Source organism: Mesoplodon mirus, assembly GCF_964341445.2.
Source record: "Mesoplodon mirus genome assembly, chromosome: 2".
NCBI lineage: Eukaryota > Metazoa > Chordata > Mammalia > Artiodactyla > Ziphiidae > Mesoplodon > Mesoplodon mirus.
In genome coordinates this window covers 34,146,777-34,171,974 of record NC_138977.1, presented here as the reverse complement: position 1 = coordinate 34,171,974, position 25,198 = coordinate 34,146,777, and the positions used below count along the sequence as shown (strand labels likewise).

The 25,198-nt window shown below is 33.2% G+C and overlaps 1 protein-coding gene across 2 annotated transcripts in view; it reads left to right on the top strand.

The window, feature by feature from the left end:
* Positions 1-25,198, top strand: part of TLL1 (tolloid like 1) — a 256,251-nt gene that overhangs the window by 135,244 nt on the left and 95,809 nt on the right. For both annotated transcript variants that reach the window (XM_082606006.1, XM_082606005.1), the window contains exons 7-9: positions 1,493-1,598; positions 9,088-9,212; positions 17,500-17,615. In XM_082606006.1, the coding sequence (XP_082462132.1) occupies positions 1,493-1,598; positions 9,088-9,212; positions 17,500-17,615 (347 nt within the window). The remainder of the gene's footprint in view (positions 1-1,492; positions 1,599-9,087; positions 9,213-17,499; positions 17,616-25,198) is intronic.

The window sequence follows — 25,198 nt, the reverse complement described above, 5'->3', positions numbered from 1 at the left end:
TCACATATTGTGCTTGAAATTTGATATCTCCAGTGGCTTATAGATTAATATTAAAAAATCAGCCCCACAGCTTTACAAAAATCTCACCTTATAGTTGGTTGTACTAAAATATACTTACCATGTTTCATGAAGAAGAGAGTTTTTAACAGTTACTTCTATCAAAGGTTGAAGATAATGCAGGGTATTTCCCGAGAATAGATGTAATACAGACAGACAAACCAGAGATTTGTGGAACATGTATTTCACTATATGGTGTGCTTAGTTCATTGAAAACTATGTATTGTGTGAATTCATTGTAAGGTGGACTGAAACACTTTACTCTGGGACTTGGGTTCTGTAACTTCAGGCTGATTGTTTTATCTTTAATGCTCAAGTGAGTATATCAGACTTCCTTATCACATGTAGGAAAGATATTATGCTCTGTGGCATCACTCAGTTTTTTTATTGCCTTTTGGGAAATTTTTAATGTAATATTTTTATATTCAGTTGTAATACGGCAGTTGGAATAAAATTTAAATAATTACATAAGTGTTGTACAATAATAGTTCTTTTTTGAACTCCAGCCTTGAATTTGGAAGCCTAATAACTCAACTTTACATTTTGATGTTTCAAAATGAGCTATAAAAGCAGCCATATTTGGCTGCTAAAATTGTGAAAAATGAATCACTGAAACCTTAACTCTGAGGAAATACTCTGCCTCTGGAACCACTGATGTAGATCTACACATTTAACACTATGTTATTTTCAAATTTCAAGAAATAATATTACAATACAGATACAAACAGGCAGTTGAGAAGTCTATTAACATGAAGATGTCCAGAAGGTAAAATAGCAGTCGTGAAAAGTAAAAAATGAAAAAGTAAGTTCTGAAGCATATTCTCTTGACCAAAAAAGCCCTCCGAGTAGAGCCTCCTTTTCATCAAAGAGAATCTTGTTTCAGCTGCTCTGGTTTTATCTTTAGTGACAAAGTCACATAGCAAATGCCTGCAATGTTCTGTGTACATACAAATATAGTTTTTATATTTTTCCCAGTGTTTCATAGAATCTAACACAAATAGGAAAGTTTTTTTTTTTTGATCTTGGCAAATATAGTCATAAGAGAAAGGTGGGAAACATTAAGTAAAAATGTAACTTTTTATAATCACAATTTGTTAAAAAAAAAAACAGTAGTTTTAAAGAAATAAATATTTAGAGAAGGTGAAAGAGTATACAAAGAAAACAAATCCAAAGCATGCTTTTGGTAATCTACCTTTTTGCCAAAATTAACTTATGAATGAAATTCAATATTACTCTTTCAAGAAGATATTCAAGTGCAAGCAATGGCACTGGATGTACCATTTTGCGAGTACCTGGGTGTTAGTGTGTAAATACAACATCATGAAGATCAGCGATCAGCATTTGGTAGAGAGCAGATAGAGGCAGGAAGCGCTCTTCTGTTCTCTTTTCTGTCTGTTAAGAGGCTTCTGAAATGTTTTCTGTGCCTAATTCTTAGGTCAAGAGTACAATTTTCTGAAGATGGAGCCTGGAGAAGTGAACTCGCTTGGAGAAAGATATGATTTTGACAGTATCATGCACTATGCCAGGAACACCTTCTCAAGGTTGGAGTCTCAGGTTATACCTTTTGACTTTTAATTCCTTTCCTCTATGTGGCTCCTCACAAAACTAGGCTTAACATTAGAACTAGAACCACTTTGAAATATTGGTGTTATAAATATACTTGATTGGATTTTGTAGCCAACAAGAGGCATTTGAGATTTTAAAAACACATTTTCACATTTCCTATCAAATAAATAGATTCTAAGTAAAAATTAAAATTGTTTGAATTATTTGATATTCTTAAATCTTAAAAAGTTCAAATAAAATGATTACCAAACCAATCAGCATGTTAAATTGGCAAAGCACTATTAATGGAAATTAGGCATTTCAAGTCAAATAGCAAGCTCAGTTGCTGAGTTGGAATGTTATACTCTCCATGTGACTTGTGTTTTTATTGTGTGTTTTCTGTTGCTCAAGTACTAATTTCACTTGAAAAATGCTATAGTAAAATAATTCTCAGAGAACATTTTAGGAAGATATTTTACTTCATATACTTTCCAGTTATTAACCTTAAAATTATTTCATTAGTGACTGAATGCTAATTTTTAAGAGTGTAATAAATTTGGGTTTTAATCTATTTCACTCTAAACAAGATGTCATCAAGGCAATGGTTTCCAGGTAAGGAATCTGAAACTGTTAAAACTGTTGAAGTCATATCTTTTTCCCATTTTATACCCATTTTACACTCATGTCCATTCCACTCATTCTTTTCTGATCACCAGGCCCATTTCACAACTCATTAATGTCTATGTTTAAAGGCAGGGTCAGGAAGAAGACAGTAAATTCAAGTTAATTCCCTGTTTTTTAAAAAATTTGTGGTAATAAGTAGAGAAGGGTGTAAACAAACTCTTAATACTTGGATAAATATTTAAATTATGCTTTTTTATGACCAAACTTTATTATTAACATAATTGAGTGTTAATTGTGTTTTAAAAATCATTTTATTCTGAAGTATATATTTGTTCAAATATAATAACTATGCAAATACTTATTGTTTTTTGAATTGAATTGAAGTGTTAGTAGAAATACATCCATAAACTTGGCCTGAAATTAATCTTAAAGAATTATAAAGCTTTGTTTTCATGCTTGGAATTGAGTTTTCTTTAGAAACATGTGAAAAATGAGAATTTGGGTACCAGTTTAGCCAAAGTGCTTCTCTTATACTGTTGAGTTAAATTAGTTAGAAATAAACTGAGCTTAGATTCTTTGGAATAGAGCAGGTACTGGAGAATGGAACAGGTAATTTATTCTTTCTGTCCCTGGTAGACAATGAACCTATACCGAAGTTTGAAACATACATTTTCCCTTATCCTGTACTCCTTTTATGTCTTTAAATTGTTCCTTTTCCATAAAGCACGAGGTTCTTGCAATTTACAACCCCTACACCTAACTTTGGAGTTGCATGACAACTAGCCTTGAACTATTATTTTCTCTTATTGTTTCAAAATCTACCTATTCACTTTTCCCAAATAAACTTATATTCCTATAGTGAAAGTAACTGTATCTACCTGTTAGAAGAATTGATCCAATTCACATTATTTTTTTGTTCTGAATTTCATGAGAGGAAATATTTCACACAGCTCTCAGCCACCACCTCCAAAGTATTTGAATTTTTTTATTATTGTGGTCAAGAAACCTCAATATCAAATTTACTGTATTATCTAATTTTAAATGTACAATTTAGTAGTATTAAGTACATTCACACTGTTGTGAAACAGATGTCCAGAAACTTTTCATCTTGAAAAACTGAAACCCTATATCCATTAAACAACAACTCTCCTCTCTCCCCCTGCCCCACCGCCAGCCTCTGGACCACCTTTCCTCTTTCTGTGTCTATGAATTTGGCTACTTTAGATACCAAGTAGAATCACACAATATTTGTCTTTTTGTGACTGGTTTATTTCACCTAGCATAAAATCCTTTAGGTTCATCTATGTTGTAGCATGTAACAGAATTTCCTTCCTTTTTAAGGCTGAATAATATTCCACTGGATGCATATACCACATTTTGTTTATTCATTCATTTGTTGATAGACATCTGAGTTGCTTTCACCTCTTGGCTACTGTGAATAGTGCTGCCATGAACATGGGTATGCAAATATCTATTCCAGATCCTGTTTTCTATTCTTTTGGATATATACACAGAAGTAAGTGGGATTGCTGAACTGTATGGTAGTTCTATGTTTAATTTTTTGAAGAACCTCCATCATTTTTTTCTTAGATGCTGCACTATTTCACAATCCCTTCAACAGTGCACAAGTGTTCCAATTTCTCCATATCCTCACCAACATGTGTTCTTTTCTGTTTTGTTTTTCTAATTTTTTGACAGTAGCCATCCTAATGGGTATGATGTGATGTCTCATTATGGTTTTGATTTGCATTTCTCTGATAATTAGTGATGTTGAGCATATTTTTATATGCTTGGCCATCAACATCACCAATTACTAGAGAAATGCAACTCAAAACTATAATGAGGTATCACCTCACACTGGTCAGAATGGCCATCATCAAAAAATCTACAAACAGGGCTTCTCTGGTGGTGCAGTGGTTAAGTATCCGCCTGCCAATGTAGGAGACATGGGTTCGAGCCCTGGTCCGGGAAGATCCCACATGCCACGGAACAGCTAAGTCTGTGCACCACAACTACTGAGCCTGCGCTGTAGAGCCCGTGAGCCACAACTACTGAGCCCGTACGCCACAACTACTGAAACCTACACACCTAGAGCCCGTGCTCCCAACAAGAGAACCGCCACAATGAGAAGCCTGTGCACCACCACTCGCAGCAAACAGAGAAAAGCCCACATGCAACAACGAAGACCCAACGCAGCCAAACATAAAATAAATAAAATAAAACAAATAAATTTATTTTTAAAAAAATCTACAAACAATAAATTCTGGAGAGCATGTGGAGAAATGGGAACCCTCTTGCACTGTTGCTGGGAATGTAAATTGATACAACCACTATGGAGAACAGTATGAGGTTCCTTAAAAAACTAAAAGTAGAGCTACCATATGACCCAGCAATCCCACTACTGGGCATATACTCAGAGAAAACCATAATTCAAAAAGGCACATGTACCCCAGTGTTCATTGCATACTATTTACAATAACCAGGACATGGAAGTAACCTAAATGTCCATCAACAGAGGAATGGATAAAGAAGATGTGATACATATATACAATGGAAAAAAAAAAGAAAAAAATCTCCATTCAAATCTTCTGCATATTTTTAAATCAGATTACTCCATTTTTTTATTGTTGAGCTATAGAATTTCTTTGTATATTCTGGTCTCTTATCAGATATACATATCTTGCAAATATTTTCTCTCCTTTTCACTTGATTGTTTCCTTTGCTGTGCACAAGCTTTTTAATTAAAAATCTAGTCCCACTTACCTGTTTTTGCTTTTGTTGCCTATGCTTTTGGTGTCATATCCAAGAAATCATTGCCATATTCAATGTCATGAAGCTTTTCCCCCATTCCCCCATGTTTTCTCCTAAGAGTTTTAAAATTTGGGGTCTTATGTTCAGGTCTTTAATCTCTTTTGAGTTATTTTTATATATGGCTTTGATAAGGGTCTAACTTTGTTCTTTTGCACATGGATATCCAGTTTTCCCAACATCATTTGTTGTAAAGATTATCTTTTCCCCACTGAGTCAATACCTTTAACACCATTGTAAAAGGTCATTATATACACTAGGGTATATTTTATTCCTGTTCAATTCCATTGTTCTATAGGTGTGTCTTTATGCCGATATCACACTGTTTTAGTTACTTAAGCTTTGTAATATGTTTTGAAATCTGAAAGTGTGAGTCCTCCACCTTTGTTCTTTTTTTTCAAAATATGTTTGGCTATTCAAGGTCCTAAGAGATTATATATGAATTTTAGAACTGTTTTTTTTCTATTTCCACAATAAATGCCATTTTGGTTTTGATAGGGATTATGTTGATTGTTTTGAGTAATGTGAACACCTTAACAAATAAAGTCATCCAATCCATAAATATAGAATGTTTTTCCATTTGTTTGTGTCTTCTTTAATTTCTTTCAGCGATGTTTTGTAATTTTCAGTGTGTAAGTCTTATGCTTCCTTGGTTAAGTTTATTCCCAAGTGTTTTATTCTTTTTGATGTTATTTTAAATGAAATTGTTTTCCTAATTTCCTTTTCAGATTGTTCACTGTTATTGCATAGAAATGCAACGATTTTTGAGTGTTGATTTTGTATCCTGCAACTTTGCTGAATTAATTTATCAGTTCTGATAGTTTTTGGTTGGACTCACTAGGATTTTATACATATAAGATCGTGTTATCTGCAAACGGAGATCACTTTACTTCTTTCTTCTCAACATGTATACATTTTGACTCTTTTTCTTGCCTAATTTCTCTGACTAGGACTTTCAATACTGTATTGAATAAAAATGGTGAGAGCAAACATCCTTGCCATCTTCCCGATCTTAGATGAAGTTTTCAGTTTTTCATTGAGCGTGATGTTATCTGTAGGCTTTTCATATATGACCTTTTATGTTGAGATAGTTCCCTTCTATTACTAGTTTGCTGAGTGCTTTTATCATGAAAGTGTGTTGAATTTTGTCAAATGCTTTTTCTGCATCAATTAGATGAACATGTGGCTTTTGCCCTTCATTCTGTTAATGTAAGTATTTGAAGTTTTATAGTTTCTTCTATTCTGAACCCATATAGTCTATAAAAGTTTTAGTTGTTTTCATCAGTATTTCCCATGAGCAGATTTAGGTACTTATTGTGGGAAGAACAGGGCTGCATATAGGGGGCTTTATATGCATAGATAATTTGTAATGTACATGATTGCATACTGGAACTGCCCATTTCTAATAAGAGAATTGTAAAATTTTATGAAGTTTTATGAAAAGCACAGTTAATTCACACTTCTAATGTAGGTAAAACAAATGAAGATTAGTAAGTGACCCCATCTATGGTCTGTCTGAAAGAATGTTCAGGAAGAGCCTACATTGCTTAATGTCCTGGTTGTGGAAGGAGAGAATTGTTAACTTTCTGACCACAAAGAAAGATCAAAAGAATGGGTGACTGACACCCATACAAATGAAAGTCAGATTACCTCCATAGATTAAATGAGCCAAAATTCATCATTCTATCGCCTTTGTTTGAATATATCTTCTCCAAGATGTCCTTGACCTTTTAAAATTGAATCTTATTTTTTTTTGAAAACTGGAAAAAACAATTTTTTTAAAAAACTATGGGTTTTTTTTTTTCGAAATAGGAATAGAAAATAGTGAATACTCCATTAGTACTGAAGTACTGCAGAAGTTGTAACACTTATTTGGACTTACCTACTTAATGTATCTGTTGATTTGTGCAGCAAAGTTGAATAATAACTTTTCTCAGTGCTACCCTGTAGCTCAACTTCCCCTTCAGTTGCACTGGCCTAGCTGGAGTTGTATTTTATTAAGTGTGTGCAAGCTCTCACTTTTGATGATCATTAGTTCCCCCTCCCTACCTTCATCTCAGGTAGTATACATATGGAGTTTTGTAGAGACTTAGATTTGGTTTTAAAAGAGTTCCAGTATCTATTTGAGTTATCTGGGTTTTACCTAAAGATCACCACTCCTACCTAGAAGCTAGGGAGGTTAGTCATAAATTACTTATAGATCATGTCACACCTCTGTTTACCATCATCCACATATTAAGAGATTTCCTCAGGTTAAAAGTTAAACTTTGACACTCAAACAAAGCATCCTCCAATCTTAGGGTTTCTGTATTTCTTAAAGTTCTTTCTCTCTGTGACTCTCTACTCCCAGTTACCCATATTTACCTCACCTTCACTTCCTTGATGTTTGGCTAAAATGTCAACTTCCAAGTGAGCTTTTCTTTGATCACTCTTTTTAAAAGCTATCCCATCAGTGGATAATCAATATCCATCTTCTCTTCCTTATTTTCCTCCAAAGTATCTGTCACTACCTCAGTTATTAATCTTTGTTAAAGACTTTCTCCCTCCATTAGAATGTGAGAATCTTAAGGGGAGGAATTTTTGTTTCTTTTATTTACTGCTATAAATTCAGGTCTATCGGTCTATTCCAATGCTCAGTAAATTTTATTTATTTATTTATTTTTGGCCACGCCACACAGCATACAGGATATTAGTTCCCTGACCAGGGATCAAACCCATACCCCCTGCAGTGGAAGCGTGGAGTCCTAACCACTGGACCACCAGGGAATTCCCAGTAAATATTTCTTAAAGGAAGAAAAAGTAGAGCTAAAATGTTGTTTGTTTGTTTGTTTGTTTTGCGGTACACGGGCCTCTCACTGTTGTGGCCTGTCCCATTACGGAGCACAGGCTCCGGATGCACAGGCTCAGCGACCATGGCTCACGGGCCTAGCTGCTCCGTGGCATGTGGGATCCTCCCAGACTGGGGCATGAACCCGCATCCCCTGCATCTGCAGGCAGACTCTCAACCACTGCACCACCAGGGAAGCCCTAAAATGTTGTTCTTTTAACCTGCAGTTTAAATACAATTTTTCGTTTAAAAATTTTGGAAAGAAGCTGTCCCATCATTCATCCTAGTTTCAAAGTTTGGTTTTTTTTAATAATTGTATTTAATTTAAAACACTTTTATAAAAAATGTCTCTTTTTATACAATACTTCCTCGCCATTTGGAATAGTCTCCCAATCCATTTAAATTTTAAGCTCAGTTACTTTCTTTAGAGCTACAAATGTTAATATTCATTGCAAAATTAGACTGTATCTTTAGTTTACTATATTCACAATTTTTAGTCATGCACAGCAAGTTTGTATCACAACCTTGGGTGTGAAAAAGCTCAGTATCTGTAGCTTAGCATTATTAGTGCACTGCTTAGTTAGGTTTTTTTTGCTTATAAATTTTACCATGAAGTTTTTACACTATATGTATATGTGTGCATGACAAAATTTTTTTGCTTTAAACTTCCTAAAATTTGACACTCTTTGTTTTTCCTTGTTCTTGTAACATATACTGTAATAATTTGACTTCAAAAAATACTTAGGTTAAATTAGTAGTTTAATTTAAAAATATTAACATACTTGTTTTGTTTGACTTTTACAAGTTTAGTAATCTAAAAAATATTTATTATAAGCTGTTCTTAAGAAGAATTGTTTGACAACTCTATGAGGAAGAATTGTTTGACAACTTAGTAATTTAAGTATTTTTAGATCTTGAGTCACCAAAACAAGAACCATAGTGTACTTGATAGGGATTATATAGAATTTTAGATTTTAAAAAACAAATAATATACATTTTTAAGGAAAAAGTGAATGCTATCACTGACTTTATATTAACCATACACATTTAGCACACAATTTTCTACTTTGATGAAAGTATTTTGAAAGTCTGACACACTCTTTAAGTCTTAACACTGATATATTTCTCCTTTGATTGGTTTGAGTTTGAAAAAGAAACATATTTGTAAGGAATATATGTGTCTTAATTTGGTGACTTATGTGTGACTTGCTTCTGATTTTTTTCAGGGGGATGTTTCTGGATACCATTCTCCCCTCACGTGATGATAATGGCATACGTCCAGCAATTGGTCAGCGAACCCGTTTAAGCAAAGGAGATATTGCACAGGCGAGAAAGCTGTACAGATGTCCAGGTATTGCACCACCCAAACTCAGAAGCATAATTGTGCCTGATAGTGCTCTTACAGATGAATAAGCCACATGAATAAGCCACAGGCTCCAGACGTGCAGGCTCAGTGGCCATGGCTCACGGGCCTAGCTGCTCCGCGGCATGTGGGATCTTCCCAGACTGGGGCACGAACCCGTGTCCCCTGCATCAGCAGGCGGACTCTCAACCACTGCGCCACCAGGGAAGCCCGAGCCACAATATACTCAACTGTTTACTTGTCTCTTTTCATGCTGGCATGTGACTGACATATTCAGTTTAAAGTTGCCAATAATGAAATGAAATAGGAGAGAACTCTGGAACACACATTGGTATAATTAAAAACAAATTGCTAGAGATCAAATTTAAAGAACAGGGATAGTAAGCTTTATTTCTTTTAATTTAATTAGTAAAAGAGAAAAAAACATTGTTTTATAGTTGTTATTAAATGGTTGCATGATTTCATAGTCAAATTAAGAGCTTCCTTGCCAACATAAAAAGAATATCCTTTACTTCAACTTTAGAATTGAGTCCTGATTGATCTTTTCTTCCAAACAGCATCATTAACAGTATATAAATTTAAATTTAATTAAGTGGAATTTATAACTTTGTTGCAAAAAAATAAGTTCTAACCATGTTTCTAGTGAACTACTAAATATTTGCTATTAGATAAACTTGTGAAAAAAGATTAAAGGAGGGTCTTAATAACAATGTTCCAAGGGAACACTAATGCATTACTGGTCCAAGAAAGAAAAGATTCTGCTTCCAAACTGGAAATACTTATTACTCTATGCACCTCCTATATACTCAAAATGCTTGAAATAGCTTATATCAAAGATACAGGCTTGGTCTTCCCTGGTGGCGCAGTGATTGAGAGTCCGCCTGCCGATGCAGGAGACACGGGTTCGTGCCCCGGTCCGGGAGGATCCCACGTGCCATGGAGCGGCTGGGCCTGTGAGCCATGGCCACTGGGTCTGCACATCTGGAGCCTGTGCTCCACAACGGGAGAGGCCACACCAGTGAGAGGCCCGTGTACCACAAAACAAAAAACAAAAAACAAAAAACATGCTTAACTTTGCTTAACACAGCTTTTCCCAAATTTTTTTGTTTATGGAAACTAATACCTATGGAATTCACTTTTTGTTCCAGATACTAAGATCACAAGTGGTAAAATAACTATAAACGTTTTAACTGGCTGCTATTCTAATAATTTGTGCTGATATTCAGAGATAAGATGGGTATATTAATCACTGAAGTTTTACATAGGCTTTGCTTAAATTTTATTTATATATATATTTAATTATTGGGAAGTTATATTAACTAAGTTTACTGTGATTATTGGTACCAGTCCAGGAAACTTTCTTTGTAGAGTACAAGAGAGGGCTAGCTGATTCATTAACAAATGTAATATTTGCTCATTAACATATAGAAACATCTACATGGGGCAGAGAATGGTCTTCATCTTCCCTTTATCCCGGTAATCAGCAGTCTGCTTGTGAAAGAGATCCCCTCTGGTGTGTGTGTGAGTGGTGGTGCATCTTCTTCTCTTCATAAATGATTCACTTGTTCTCTTGTTCTCTCTCTTTTGGGGGGCCTTCTTTTTCTTGTGACTCGCATTTTCTAAATGTATTCTTCTCTACTTGGATCTAATTTTAGGCTTACTTTCCTTTTTAATTTCTAAACTCCTGAAGCTGAACTCTTCTTCTAATACAGTCTCTTGTCTTTATTTGCATTTTCTCTTAATATAGTTTTTCTGTAGTCCCATGAACTTTTGTCTTATAACTACTTCATACTTATGCCAACTGTCAAACATAATATTCTCTCAGTAAATCTTCTTTAGTTAAATGTCAAGTAACATAGTAAAACTAGGAGAAAATAAAGTACATTAATATCTAAAAATAAAGGAGCTTCTGAGGATTAGAATGTTCATTATTATATAAAAGTGTATGTGTATTCACACATGAACCCACATACAAATCTATGTTTACAAATTTAAAATTGTTGTTAAACATACAGTATATGTACAGGATATCCACGTCTATGGATGCACATCTGTGTGGTTGCAGGGGTGGAAGACTAGTTTCAGTGTTCATGGAATTCGAATGCTAGAAACTTTTTAAACACTCATACATTAAAATTATTTTTTTAATTAATATGAGGTTCTTTTTAGTTACCTAAAATATTAATCTCTTTAATTCCTTATATAATGCTCTGAGATTCCAGCCAGAATACACTTGATATATGTGCTTATGTACAATTCTTGGTTAAAATATATTGCCAACATGCAGAAAGAATTTAGTTATTTTCCCATTTATTCATGGACCCATTATTTTTCCCCCATAAAACATTCCTTAGTTCAGTTGATGGTACCACACATAGATCTTTCCAAGCCAGAACCTGGAGGGCATTCTTACTTACTTCCTCCTTTCGCCTCACTTCCCACAACTAGTCAGTCCTGCTGCCTTCTTGGTATCTATCTCACGTTCTTGAAGTGAATCCCCTATCCTAGGGATCATCATCTTTTGTCTGGATTGCTACAATGCTTCCTAAGTAAGCTCTTCCCTCCATCCTTACATCTCTTTAGTTCGGTGGCCACACTGCTGTTCAAGTGACTTTTCCATATGCAAATCTTACTCTGCTTATTTTAGGATAAAGGCTGATTTCCTTCTCAATGTCTCCTTAAGATTTTCCCTTGTCTCTTCCCCCAGCCTCTTCTCTAGTTATTTCCCTTACAGCCTAGTTTCTCATCTTTACTTCATTCAGTCCCTGACACTACAGTGTGGTTGCCTCTCACTTCTTCCTCCAGCCAGAAAATTCTTAACTGCCTCCTGGCTAAATCCTAACTCATATTCAGAATTTGGCTCCTATGTAACCTCCTACTTAAAAACTCGCTGGTCTCCCAGGATTCCCATGTTGATAAATGCTTTATTTGATTCTGGCCTTATGTCTTACTCCTATAATCATCAATCCACTTGTCATTTCCCACATTAGAGTATAATTAGAGTATAATCTTTAGGATTGGAGTTAGGCTTTTTCCTCAGGGTATTCTGAATCAGATATAAGTTAGGTGCTCAATAATTCGTTGTTGTATGAATGAAATAGTTGCTTTAATATGGGAAAAGTACTGCACCAGATATTATGGCCACAGAGAAGGAAGCACAAGTTATACACACAAATAACCAATCACCTGTGGTATTATACAGACATTATTACTTGTTGAGGAAGTAAATCTCATCAGTAAAGGATGCTAAAGCAGTTCTGAGAGGGGTGCCTAAACTGAGCTGCACCCTGGAATGAGGAAGGCTTCTTGGAGTTGGTATTTGTGCTTCATCTTCAAAGATGATTCAAACTTGGATAGGGAGTTACTATTGAAATAGATTTTAAAATATTTCAGTAATTAATCTCACCATTATGGCTCAGATGACTTGGGATTTCTTTTAACATTCCTTATCTTAACATTTTAAATCAAAATTTTATTTATTACATATAAAAGTTTAAGGAAGCCATGGATGTATGAAAAAGTTAATTAGGTAGTGCTAAGTTGATTAGATATAGTTTTATTTCTTCCCCTACTCTAGAGTTTATCAAGATTTTGGGGGAAGAGATTTATATAATACATTATTGTTTGTTTTATTTAGAGTTAGTAAAATTATAAATGTGTTCTTATAAAAAATGGAAAAAGGATTCTCAACCTTTGATATTTGGTGGATGTTGCAGATATTTGCTTGGGAAAATATCTGTAGATGTAAATATAATCAGTAAATTTAACCATATTGTTAATAACACAAGAATTTGTAATAATTTCTCAGACACACACAATCCAAGTAGCATTTATACAATTCAAACACAATTTTCTATCTTGGAAGAGGTAAGTTACACTAGAATCATGTGATGCAAAAGTGAGATGGATCATAGAATAAATAACTTTTTATTATTAACTATTTTTTAACTTTGGTTAAACACACATAACATTAGACCTGTCTTATTAACAAATTTCTAATTGTACAATACAGTACTGTTAACTATATACACATTGCTTTACAGCAGATCTCTAGAACCTTTCCAGCTTGCATGACTGAAACTGAAACTCTATACCTATTGAACAGCAGCTCCCTGTTCCTGTCCTCCCAAACTCTGACAACCACCATTTTACTTTCCACCTCTTTGAGTCTGACTACTTTAGAAACCTCCCGCAGCATTTGTCCTTCTGTGTGTGACTGGCTTATTGCACTTATAATAGTGTCCTCAGGGTTCATCCATGTTGTTAGCACATGACAGATTTCTTTCTGTTTTAAGGCTGAATAATATTCCATTATATGTATATAACACATTTTCTTTATTCATTCATCCAGTGATGGACATTTAGTTTGTTTCTATCTCTTGGCTACTCTGAATAATGCTTCAATGAATATGTGAGCGTGTGTATTTCTTCAAGATTCTGTTTTCAATTCTTTTGCATCAATATCCAGAAGTAGAATTGCTGGATAATTTGGTAGTTCTATTTATAATAGCTGAGGAAACTCATACTGTTTTCCACAGTGACTGCACCATTTTAATTTCCTACCAACAGTTAAAGTGGTTCCAATTTCTCCACATCCTCACCAACACTTGTTATTTCCTGTTTTTTGATAATGGCCATCTTAACAGATGTGAGGTGATATCTCATTGTGGTTTTGATTTGCATTCCCCTGATGATTAGTGATGTTGAGCATTTTTTTCATGTATCTATTGGCCATTTGTATGTCTTCTTTGAACTGTCTATTCAAGTCCTTTGTCCATTTTAAATTTGGTTATTTGGGGTTTGTTGTTCTTTGTTTTTTTTGCTATTGAGTTGTAAGAGTTCTTTATATGTTTTGGATAGTAACCCCTTATGAGATGCATGATTTGCATATGTTTTCTTCTATTCCGAAGACTGCTTTTCACTCTGTTGATTCTTTCCTTCACTGCACAGAAGCTTTTTAGTTTGATGTAGTCCCCCTTGTCTATTTTTGCTTTAAAAGCCTGTACTTTTAGTGCCAATATCTGAGGAATCATTGCCAAGATCACAGTTATGGAACTTTTCACATATGTCTTTTCTTCTAGGAATTTTACAATTTTGGGTCTTCCTTTTAACTCTTTAATCCACTTTGAGTTGATTTTTGTGTATAATGAAAGAAAAGGGTCCAATTTCATTCTTTTGTATGTGTATATCTAATTTCCCCAACACCATTGATGGAAGAGACTATCCTTTCCATGTTGTATAGTCTTAGCACCCTTGTTGAAGATCCCATTTACTGTTTGGGTGTGGGGTTTTTTTTTGGCTCTTTATTCTGTCCCAGTGGTCTATAAGTCTCTCTTATGCCAGTACCATACCCTTAATTACTGTAGATTTGTAATATGTTTTGAAGTCAAGAAGTGTGAGGCTTCCAGCTTTGTTCTTTTTTCTCAAGGTTGTTATGGCTATTTAGGGTTTGTGGTTTTATATGAATTTTAAGACACTTTTCGCCATTTCTGCAAAAAACACCACTGGGAATTTGATAGGGATTGCACTGAATCTGTAGATTGCTTTGGGTAGTAAGGATAACATTTTAACGATATTAAGTCTTCCAATCCATGAACACATTTCTTTGTCTCCTTAAATTTCTTTCAGCAATGTTTTGTAGTTTTCACCTTACATATCTTTTGCCTTATTGGTTAAGTTTATTCCTAAATATTTTATTCTTTTTGGTGTTCTTATAAATGGGGTTGTTTTCTTAATTTCCTTTTCATATTGTTTGTTGTTAGTTAATGCAACTGATTTTGTATGTTGATTTTGTGTTCTGTAATTTTGCTGAGTATTACCTCTAACAGTATTTTTTTGTCTGTGGAATATTTATAATTTTGTACATATAAGATAATGACATCTGCCTAGAGAGATAGAAGTTTAACTTCTGAATTATGTTTCATTTTAGAGTAATTTTGATTAGGAGAGTGATAATAATTTGCCTGTGTATATTTCTTTATGCCTTTTTTCTCTTAAATAAGACTGCATTTTGTAGCTCAAAGATACATTCTAACAATTAAGCGCACAGTCTTCCTACCTGTGTCAGAGGTATCTAAGGGTTAAAAAGAGAACTTTGGGCATTACAATACTTGACCTCTACAAAACAACTTTATGAAGTACATATTAATAAGATAGCCACTTTATAAAAGAGAAAACTGAAGTTGAAGCTTTTGAGCCTTGCTTGTATGACATAATTAACAAGGGGTAATGCCATGACTCAACTTCTCTTTTCTCATCCACATAGCTTTCTGAGTAAACGGACAGACTATGTATTTAACTTAGTAGTACCATCTTTCCCTTGCTAATTTTCCTTTAGTTTTTTTAATATTAAAGTTTTTTTTATATATCGTTGCATGAATCAACAAATGGCCAGGAAAATTGACGAAATTTTCTGAAATAGTGATCATGTAGCCTGGGACAGCCACATTTATTGAGGAAAATGCACAAATGATTATCACAACTTGACAATATGTGTTTGTACTTCTTGAATTATAAGCAGGTGCTATATAATAGATTTATTTAATTTTTGAATTATGTTCTTTTTTTTACATTTTAGAGAGTTTTTAAATCTTTTTTATCAGAACCGTAGTGTTTGTTTACCTTAGTGAGTCAAATATATTTAATTTTTAAAATTCTACTTTAGGAAATCCAGTACCAGCATTCTATGTGGCTTAGTGGAGTTTTCAATTATTTCAGAATTTATTTCTAAACTACTGTAAATTGCAGCTTTTTTTCATTGGAACACATTCAATTCCCTAAATGACTATTTAGCATCTAAACTGATCCTAGTTAGAAGCACATTGTTTGCACTAATAAATCTTAACAAATTTTCCTTTTTCTAAGGGTTCTTGTAATGTCACATTTACCAGTATCCTTAGATGATTATTGGAAAGGGTTGATTATATATTTTTTACCTTGAGCATTTTTGTTTAATTCTGAAGTTGCTTTTATCTGCCTATTCATCAGAATAAACACTGCTTGCTCTTATTTTAAATTTATTTTGTTGTGCAAACATAATATCTGTGTTTCTAAATAAATATTTATATCTTATCAGACTGTTTTTACAGCTCTATTTTATGTTTTCAAAGCCATCATCTTTGTTTCTTCATTTAAATCAAGATATGCAGAACCACTTATAATTTATTGATTTGATGAGACATGAGTTCACTTGCTGGGAGCTATGGTTCTATAACATGGTAGTATATCAGTTTTTATTTCAGTCTCCTTCAGAGGGAAGGAGCTGTTCTTTCAAATTGTTGAGTGAAGGTTATAAACATGTTTATATAAATCTTTATATAAACTGGCTGCAGTATAGGAATTATTCTTGAATTAAGGATACTTAAAGCAGCCTAGGTTCATGTGGCTCATACCATGTCTTGCAAAAACAACAAGAAAATCCATTATAGAATGCTTCTAACTACAAACCTTGGCTGAAACAGAGTTAATTATGCTCTCTTCTTGCCTTTGTTGAAATGGCCTATAGATATCAATCACACAGATCTTGAGGCTGTGTAGCTGATTATTATTTGCTATTTCAATGACTGGTAATCACTTCCAAGAAATTAGAAAGGCTTAGTAAGAGGAAAATATAATTGCTTTTCCAGTAATTTCTACTTATGATTGACAGAAGACAGAGAATAAATAAATGTCTACATCTTATTTGAAAATTTGAGTCTTCTGTGATGTTTTTATCTTTCAATTTTTTTCCAGTTTATTTGGAAAAAAAATTTTTGTTGCGTGTGACATTTTGGCACCTCTTATTGATTATTTATTCATTATTATATAAGATTTCTTTTTTCAACCTTGATATGGTATTCATTATTAAAATTAACCTCACTCTACGCCAAATATACTAATGGAATGTTTCGTGTGGTCCCAGAGCCACATCAACTAGGTATCCACTGGCCTGAAGCTGAATATGGGTGACGTATAAGTTGGCTACTGGCTCCTTGAGAATGAATGAGAAAGGGTTTCCATGAGGAAAAACTTTGTGGTTCTTCAGGTTATTTATCTCATAATCTTGTTATATAGTTAGCTATAGTAATCTGATTAAGTATACTGAAATTCTAGTAAGAAAGACATAAAGAGAAATTACTGAGAAAGGAAAAGTGTTTTATAACACACAAATATATATTCTTGTCTAACACCAAAAGACTGGAGATTTTATTTAAGAGGCCAATGTCTTTCATAAAAATTAGAGAAAAATCTTATCTTTTTCATCTTTTAAAAAAATCAAACTTTTTTTTTCTTTCAGCATGTGGAGAAACCCTACAAGAATCCAATGGCAACCTTTCCTCCCCAGGATTTCCAAATGGCTACCCATCTTATACACACTGCATCTGGAGAGTTTCTGTGACCCCAGGAGAGAAGGTAGTTCATCCCATCAAGAGTTCTCCTTTAATCTCAGATGCAAAGGTTCATTTTCTTTCAAATATAATTCACTTTGTTTTTTATTCTTGTTTGATTAATAAAATAACTCAGAAATTTTATAATGGAAATTACTCAAACTCCAGGAATTTTTTGAAAGATGTAATTTTAAAAGAAATGGTAAACGGTCTAAAAGGGTTGACATAATACAAATTACGTACTCAGACACACTGAAATTAAGTTAAAAGTCAGTATCAGATGGATAACTAGAAAAATCCCACACATTTTAAAATTGAGAAATATACATCAAATATCCAATTCATTCAAGAAGATACTGTGATGAAAATTAGAAATTATTTTCAATTATAACAAAAATACTGAGAATACTAAACCTGTAAGATGCACCTAAAACAGTACTTAGAAGGAAATTCACAGACTTAAATGCTCATATTAGGAAATAAGAAATATCCAAAACTAATGAGATGGACATCCACATAAAGAGACTAGAAAAAGAGCAATAAAATAAATGAAAAAGTACATAAAGGAGGAAGTAATAAATAAAAGATAAAGAAAATATCATGGTATTGTACAAAGTATGGACAAAGTTGGTACTTGAAACAATTTAGAAAAATAGAGAAATGGGTGAAAAGAAATCAAGAGAAAAAAGAATAACAGAGGGCTTCCCTGGTGGCGCAGTGGTTGAGAGTCCGCCTGCCGATGCAGGGGACACGGGCTCGTGCCCCGGTCCGGGAAGATCCCACGTGCCGCGGAGCGGCCGGGCCCGTGAGCCATGGCCACTGAGCCTGCGCGTCCGGAGCCTGTGCTCCGCAACGGGAGAGGCCACAACAGTGAGAGGCCCACGTACCGCAAAAAAAAAAAAAAAAAAAAAAAAAAAAAAAAAAAAAAAAAAAGAATAACAGAGAAAGCACAATTAGCTAATATTTAGAATAAAAAGATTATTATAACCATAGATACTTTAGGAACCAAAAGAACATTTTGAACATTATGCCAATAACTTTAAAAATGTAAAAGAAATGGGCAAATTACTACAAAATATTACTAAGTTCTTATTTGAGAAGAAATAAAAAGCTTGAATGCTCCTATAACCACTAAAGAAATCAAATTACTATTTAATTGAATTATTAGTCAAATTTTTTTCAACAATGAAATCCAGGCTCAGATGGCTTCATCAGTGAGTTCTACCCAACAATCAAATAAGAACTAAGTGTAATCTAATATAAAGTCTTCCAGAGAATAAAATAAAAGATACACTTTCCTATTTATATGGCTAGCAAAACCTTAATAGCCATCCTGATGACAAGAACAGTGTAAGAAAGGAAAATTTTAACCCAGACTCACACTTGAATATGTATGTAAAATCCTCCCAACATTACCAAACCAAATGCAAATATATATGCCTGTGTATGTATATATGTATCTATCTATCAATCTGTAAACATATAAATTATATATATATATATATATATATATATATATATATATATATATATTTCAAGGGCAGATATATGCATGGATATGTGTATATATGTATGATATATTATGTACATATGTTTGTGTGTATATGTATGTGTACATATATACAAGCACCATTAGACGAGTATCTCAATTAAATCAACAAAAAAATCTGTTAATGATTTAACAACAACAACAAAGCCTGGGCAAACTAGGGATAGAAGAGTATTAATCTTATAAAGAGAAGCAACAAATATTAGTTCAAATACCATTATCATTAGGGTAATTCTGAAAGTATTTCCTTTGAGATTGGTAAAAAACCAAGTATGTTCACCAGTCCTCTTCTTTTTTTAACATTTTGGTGGAAATAGTAACATGTTAAGGAAAGAAAATGAAATTACACATGTAAGGATTTAAAAGGAAGACATAAAATTCCTTTTATCATATTGTTTGTTTGGTTGTAGAATTTAAAATTATTAAGAAGTGAAATGAATAAATCTATTAATTTCTGGATTATGTCTGGAATGCTAACCTTAAAAGTCTTCCCAGACCAAGATTGTAATTATATCAATTTTTGTCTTTTACTAGTTATTATATGATTTTTGTCCTTCACCTTTGACTAATTCATATGGAATGACTCATACACACTTTGAGTTTTGGTGGAAAAGCAAATGCAGTTAAGAAAGTTCAGAAAGAGAACAACAAATACCATATGGTAACACATATATATGGAATGTAAAAAAAATGGAATAAAAATGCAGATGTAGAGAATGGACTTGAGGACACGAGGAGGGGAAGGGTAAGCTGGGATGAAGTGAGAGAGTGATATGGAGATATATACACTATCAAATGTAAAATAGCTAGTAGGAAGCAGCCACATAACACAGGAAGATGAGCTCGGTGCTTTATGTCCACCTAGAGGGGTGGGATAGGGAGTGTGGGCGGGAGATGCAAGAGGGAGGGGCTATGGGGATATATGTATACATATAGCTGATTCACTGTGTTATACAGCAGAAACTAATGCAACATTGTAAAGCAATTATACTCCAATAAAGATGTTAAAAAAAAAAAAAAAGAAAGTTTCAACTCCCTGATAGTTGAGTGTTGTTACGAGTATCATGGGTATGGAGTTGTCCAGGATGTTGCAATACTCACAATGAAAACTAAATGAAACTCTTGTGTAGCATAAACAGATTTTATACATAAAAAGTTACAACTGATTTGTAATACATGAATGTATACATAATTCTTTATATAGTTATTTTTAAGCATTATGAGTCTATGTTGTAATATGGTTATAGGTGTTGATCAATTTCTGTTTAGATCCTTTGAACAAGCCCCTGAAAACATATTATGAAAATCATTAAAAAGGTACTGAAGAGCAAGATATAAAAGATGATAAAGCTTCAGAGAAAGTTTAAAACTGTACATGATATATTTTTTCAGTTTTTCTTAGTTTTTTTAAACATTTTTTATTGGAGTCTAGTTGGTTTACAATGTTGTGTTAGTTTCAGGTGTATAGCAAAGTGAATCAGTTTTACATATACATATATCCACTCTTTTTTAGATTCTTTTCCCATATAGGCCATTACAGAGTATTGAGTAGAGTTCCCTGTGCTATAGAGCAGACCCTTATTAGTTATTTATTTTATATATAGTAATGTGTGTATGTCAATCCCAATCTCCCACTTTATCCCTTCCCCCCCCCTTACCCCCTGGTAGCCATAAGTTTGCTTTCTACATCTGTAACTCTATTTTTTGTAGATAACTCTATGTTTTGTAGATAAGTTCATTTGTACCATTTTTTAAGATTCTACATATAAGTTATATCATATGACATTTGTCTTTCTCTGTCTGACTTACTTTACTCAATATGACAATCTCTAGATCCATCCATGTTGCTGCGATATACATGAATTTTTAAAATAAAGCATTGTAGAATATGGAAAGTTTTGGCATAATATTAATCAAATTAAATCAGTTTGTAAGAGCAAGATAATACCTGGAAAAAAAGTTTCTCCTATCTAATTGCAGCACCCATACCATCAGCATTCAAAGTTTACTCAGTTTTCTTGTATGTAAGATTACTAATAAAATGGTATTTTCCAAAATGTTGCAAATAGGAAGAAATAAACAGATCTATCATTTTTTCTCCTATATTTTAATATTGAGTACAATGATGAGCAAATAAATTTATTGTTATAAGTGGCCAATGAACAATATTAACTTTTTTTATTCTTATATTTTTATTATTTTCTTTCAACATTTAAGTTCATTCTGCTCTTCTTTTTTATTTTATTGAAGTATTGTTGATCTACAGTTTTATATTAGTTTCAGGTGTACAGCATAGTGATTCAGTATTTTTACAGATTATACTCCATTAAAATAATTACAAGATAATGGCTATAGTTATCTGTGCTGTACAATATATCTGTTTTGCTTACTTATTTTATACATAGTAGTTTTTATCTTTTATTCCTATGCCATGATTTGTCCCTCCTCCTTTCCCTCTCCCTTCTGGTAACTACAAGTTTGTTTTCTATATCTGTGAGTCTGTTTCTGTTTTGTATATACATTCATTTGTATTATAGTTTAGAATCCACGTATAAGAGATTTCATACAGTATCTGTCTTTCTCCATCTGACTTTGTCTCACTAAGCATAATATTCTCTGGATCCATCTATGTCGCTGCAAATGGCAGAATTTCATTCTTTATATGACTAATACTGCTATGTATATAGGAATATATATATATGGCACATCTTCTATATCTATTCATCTGTAGATTGACACTTGGGTGCTTCCATATCTTGGCTATTGTAAGTAGAGCTGCTGTGAACGTTGGGGTGTGTGTATCCTTTTGAATTAGGGTTTTCATTTTTTCCAGACATATACCCAGGGATCAAATTGCTGGATCGTATGATAGTTCAATTTTTAGTTTTTTGAGGAACCTCCATACTGTATTCCAGAGTGGCTGCACCAATTTACTTTCCCACCAATAGTGTAGGAGGGTTCTCTTTTCTCTACATCCTCTCCAACATTTGCTATTTGTACATTTTTTGATTATAGCCATTCTGACAGGTGTGAGGTGATATCCCCCTGTGGGTTTGATTTTCATTTCTCTAATAATTAGCCATATTGAGCATCTCTTCATGTGCCTGTTGCCCATCTGTATGTCTTTTTTAAGAAAAATGTCTGTCAGAAGCTTCTTTCCAGTTTTTGATTGGATTGCCTTTTTTTTATATTGAGTTGTATGAGCTGTTTATGTATTTTGGATATTAACCCCTTGTCGATCATATCATTTACAAACATTTTCTCTCATTCAGTAAGTTGTCTTTTTGTTTTTTTGTTGGTTTCCTTTCTGTGCAAAAGCTTTTAAGTTTAATTAGGTCCCATTTGTTTACTTTTGCTCTTATTTCTTTTGCCTTAGGAGACAGATCAAAAAAATATTGCTACTATTTATGTCAAAGAGTGCTCTGCCTATGTTCTCTTCTAGCATTTTTATGGTTTCAGGTCCTTCATTTAGGTCTTTAATACATTTTGAGTTTATTTTTGTATAAGGTATGAGGAAATGTTCTAATTTCATTCTTGTAAATGTAGCTGTCCCATTTTCTTAGCACCATTTATTGAAAATGCTGTCTTTTCTCCATTGTATATTCTTGCTTCCTTTGTCTCAGATTAACTGACTATAAGTGTGTGGGTTTATTTCCGAGCAATCCATTCTGTTCCATTGTTCTATATATCTGTTGTTGTGCCAATACCATACTGTAGTTTTGTGTCTAGCCTGAAGTCTAAGAGTGTGATATATTCAGTTTTGTTGTTTTTTCTCATGATCGCTTTGGCACTTTGGTGTCTTTTGTGGTTCTACATGATTTTAGGATTATTTGTTCTAGTTCTCTGAAAAATACCATGGATATTTGATAGAGATTGCATTAAATCTAGAGATTTAATGGGTCTTTTTTACTTATTTTGTCGAGTTTATATCACTAATTTCAACCATCTTTTCTTTTATCATACAAACATTTAAAGCTATAAATATTCCTTTAAAAACTACTTTATCTGAATTTCCCCAGCTTGACACATAGTATTTTTGCTATTTTTCAGTTTTAATTATCTTCTTCATCTTTTATCATTTCTTCTAAGCCCACGTATTTTTCAGGAACATATTTTTTTATTTGCAAACATATGTTATTTTTCCAATCTTTCTTTTCTTATTAATTTCTCCCTTAATCACTTTTTGGAGAAAGACTGTAGTCTGTATGATATCACACTTTGAAATAGCTTGAGGCTGGTGGTATGAACTTGGAATTGACCAATATTCATTAAAAAAAAATCTTTGCTTGAAAATGTGTTTTGTCCAACAGTTGGCTGCAAAGTTTTCTATATTCATGTTAATCTTCTTAATTGTGCTTTTTATATATTCTCTATATTATTGTTTTTGCTCATCTATCAAATAGTAGAAAAGTATGTTTATATATAATAATATTAAAATATTATTTGTCACTATTTGGTAGATTTATTAAATGATCTTTACAGTGTTAAAATATTTTTACACTACATTATTATATAATGTATACATATAGGTTTAGAATATTACATCTTCCTGATAAATTAAACTGTTATCATTATTTAGGAAATCTCTTTATGGTTTAAGTTAGGTTTATGGTTATGGTTTAGTAATGGTTTAAGTTAAAATTCTATTTTTTTTCTGATATTAATAAATCTACACTTTCTTTTGACTAATATTTCTGCCTGGTATATCTTTATCTTACTTTGCACATTTACGCATTCAAGATATACGTCTCAGGTGTGTTACTTTTAGACAAAAAACAGTTTTGTTTTATTTTTTTAATGAATCCATGATGGTAAGTTTTGTCTTTAACTAGAGTGCTTATTGCAGGTACATCTATTATGGTTACTGATGTATTATTGCTCCTTATTTGCATTCTCTTTGTCCCACTTGGTTTCTTTTCTTCTATATTTTGCCATCTCATGTATTGAATTATGGTTTAGATTTCCACATTTCATTTTTTTCCCTCTACTGGTGTGGAAATTTTAAATGTATATTCTATTATTTGGTATCTTCTTCTACCAGCCTATACTTTTTTTTTTAACATCTTTATGGGAGTATAACTGCTTTACAATGGTGTGTTAGTTTCTGCTTTATAACAAAGTGAATCACTTATACATACACATATATCCCCATATCTACTCCCTCTTGCGTCTCCCTCCAACTCTCCATATCCCAACCCTCTAGGTGGTCACATAGCACCAAGCTGATCTCCCTGTGCTATGCAGCTGCTTCCCACTACCTATCTATTTTACATTTGAAAGTGTATATATGTCCATGCCACACTCTCACTTTGTCCCAGCTTACGCTTCCCCATCCCTGTGTCTTCAGTCCATTCTCTAAGTCTCCATCTTTATTCCTGTCCTGTCTCTAGGTTCTTTGCATCCATTTCTTATTTTTTTCTTAATTCCATAAATATGTGTTAGCATACAGTATTTGTTTTTCTCTTTCTGACTTAACTTCACTCTGTATGACAGTCTAGATGTCCATCCACCTCACTACAAATAACTCAGTTACGTTCCTTTTTATGGTTGAGTAATATTCCATTGTATATATGTGCCACATATTCTTTACCCATTCATCTGTTGATGGACACTTAGGTTGTTTCCTGTCCTGCCTATTGTAAATAGAGTTGCAAAGAATATTTTGGTACATAACTCTTTATGAATTATGGTTTTCTCAGGGTATATGCCCAGTAGTGGGATTCCTGGGTTGTATGGTAGTTCTATTATTACTTATTTAAGGAACGTCCATACTGTTCTCCATAAGGTCTGTATCAGTGTACATTCACACCAACAGTGCAAGAGGGTCCCTTTTTCTCCACACACTCTCCAGCAGTTATTGTTTTTATATTTTTTCATGATGGCCATTCTGAGCAGTGTGAGATGATATCTCATTGTAGTTTTGATTTGCATTTCTCTAATGATTAATGATGAGCATTCTTTCATGTCTCTGTTGGCAATCTGTATATCTTCTTTGGAGAAATGTCTATTTAGGTCTTCTGCCCATTTTTGGATTCAGTTGTTTCTTTTTTAATGTTGAT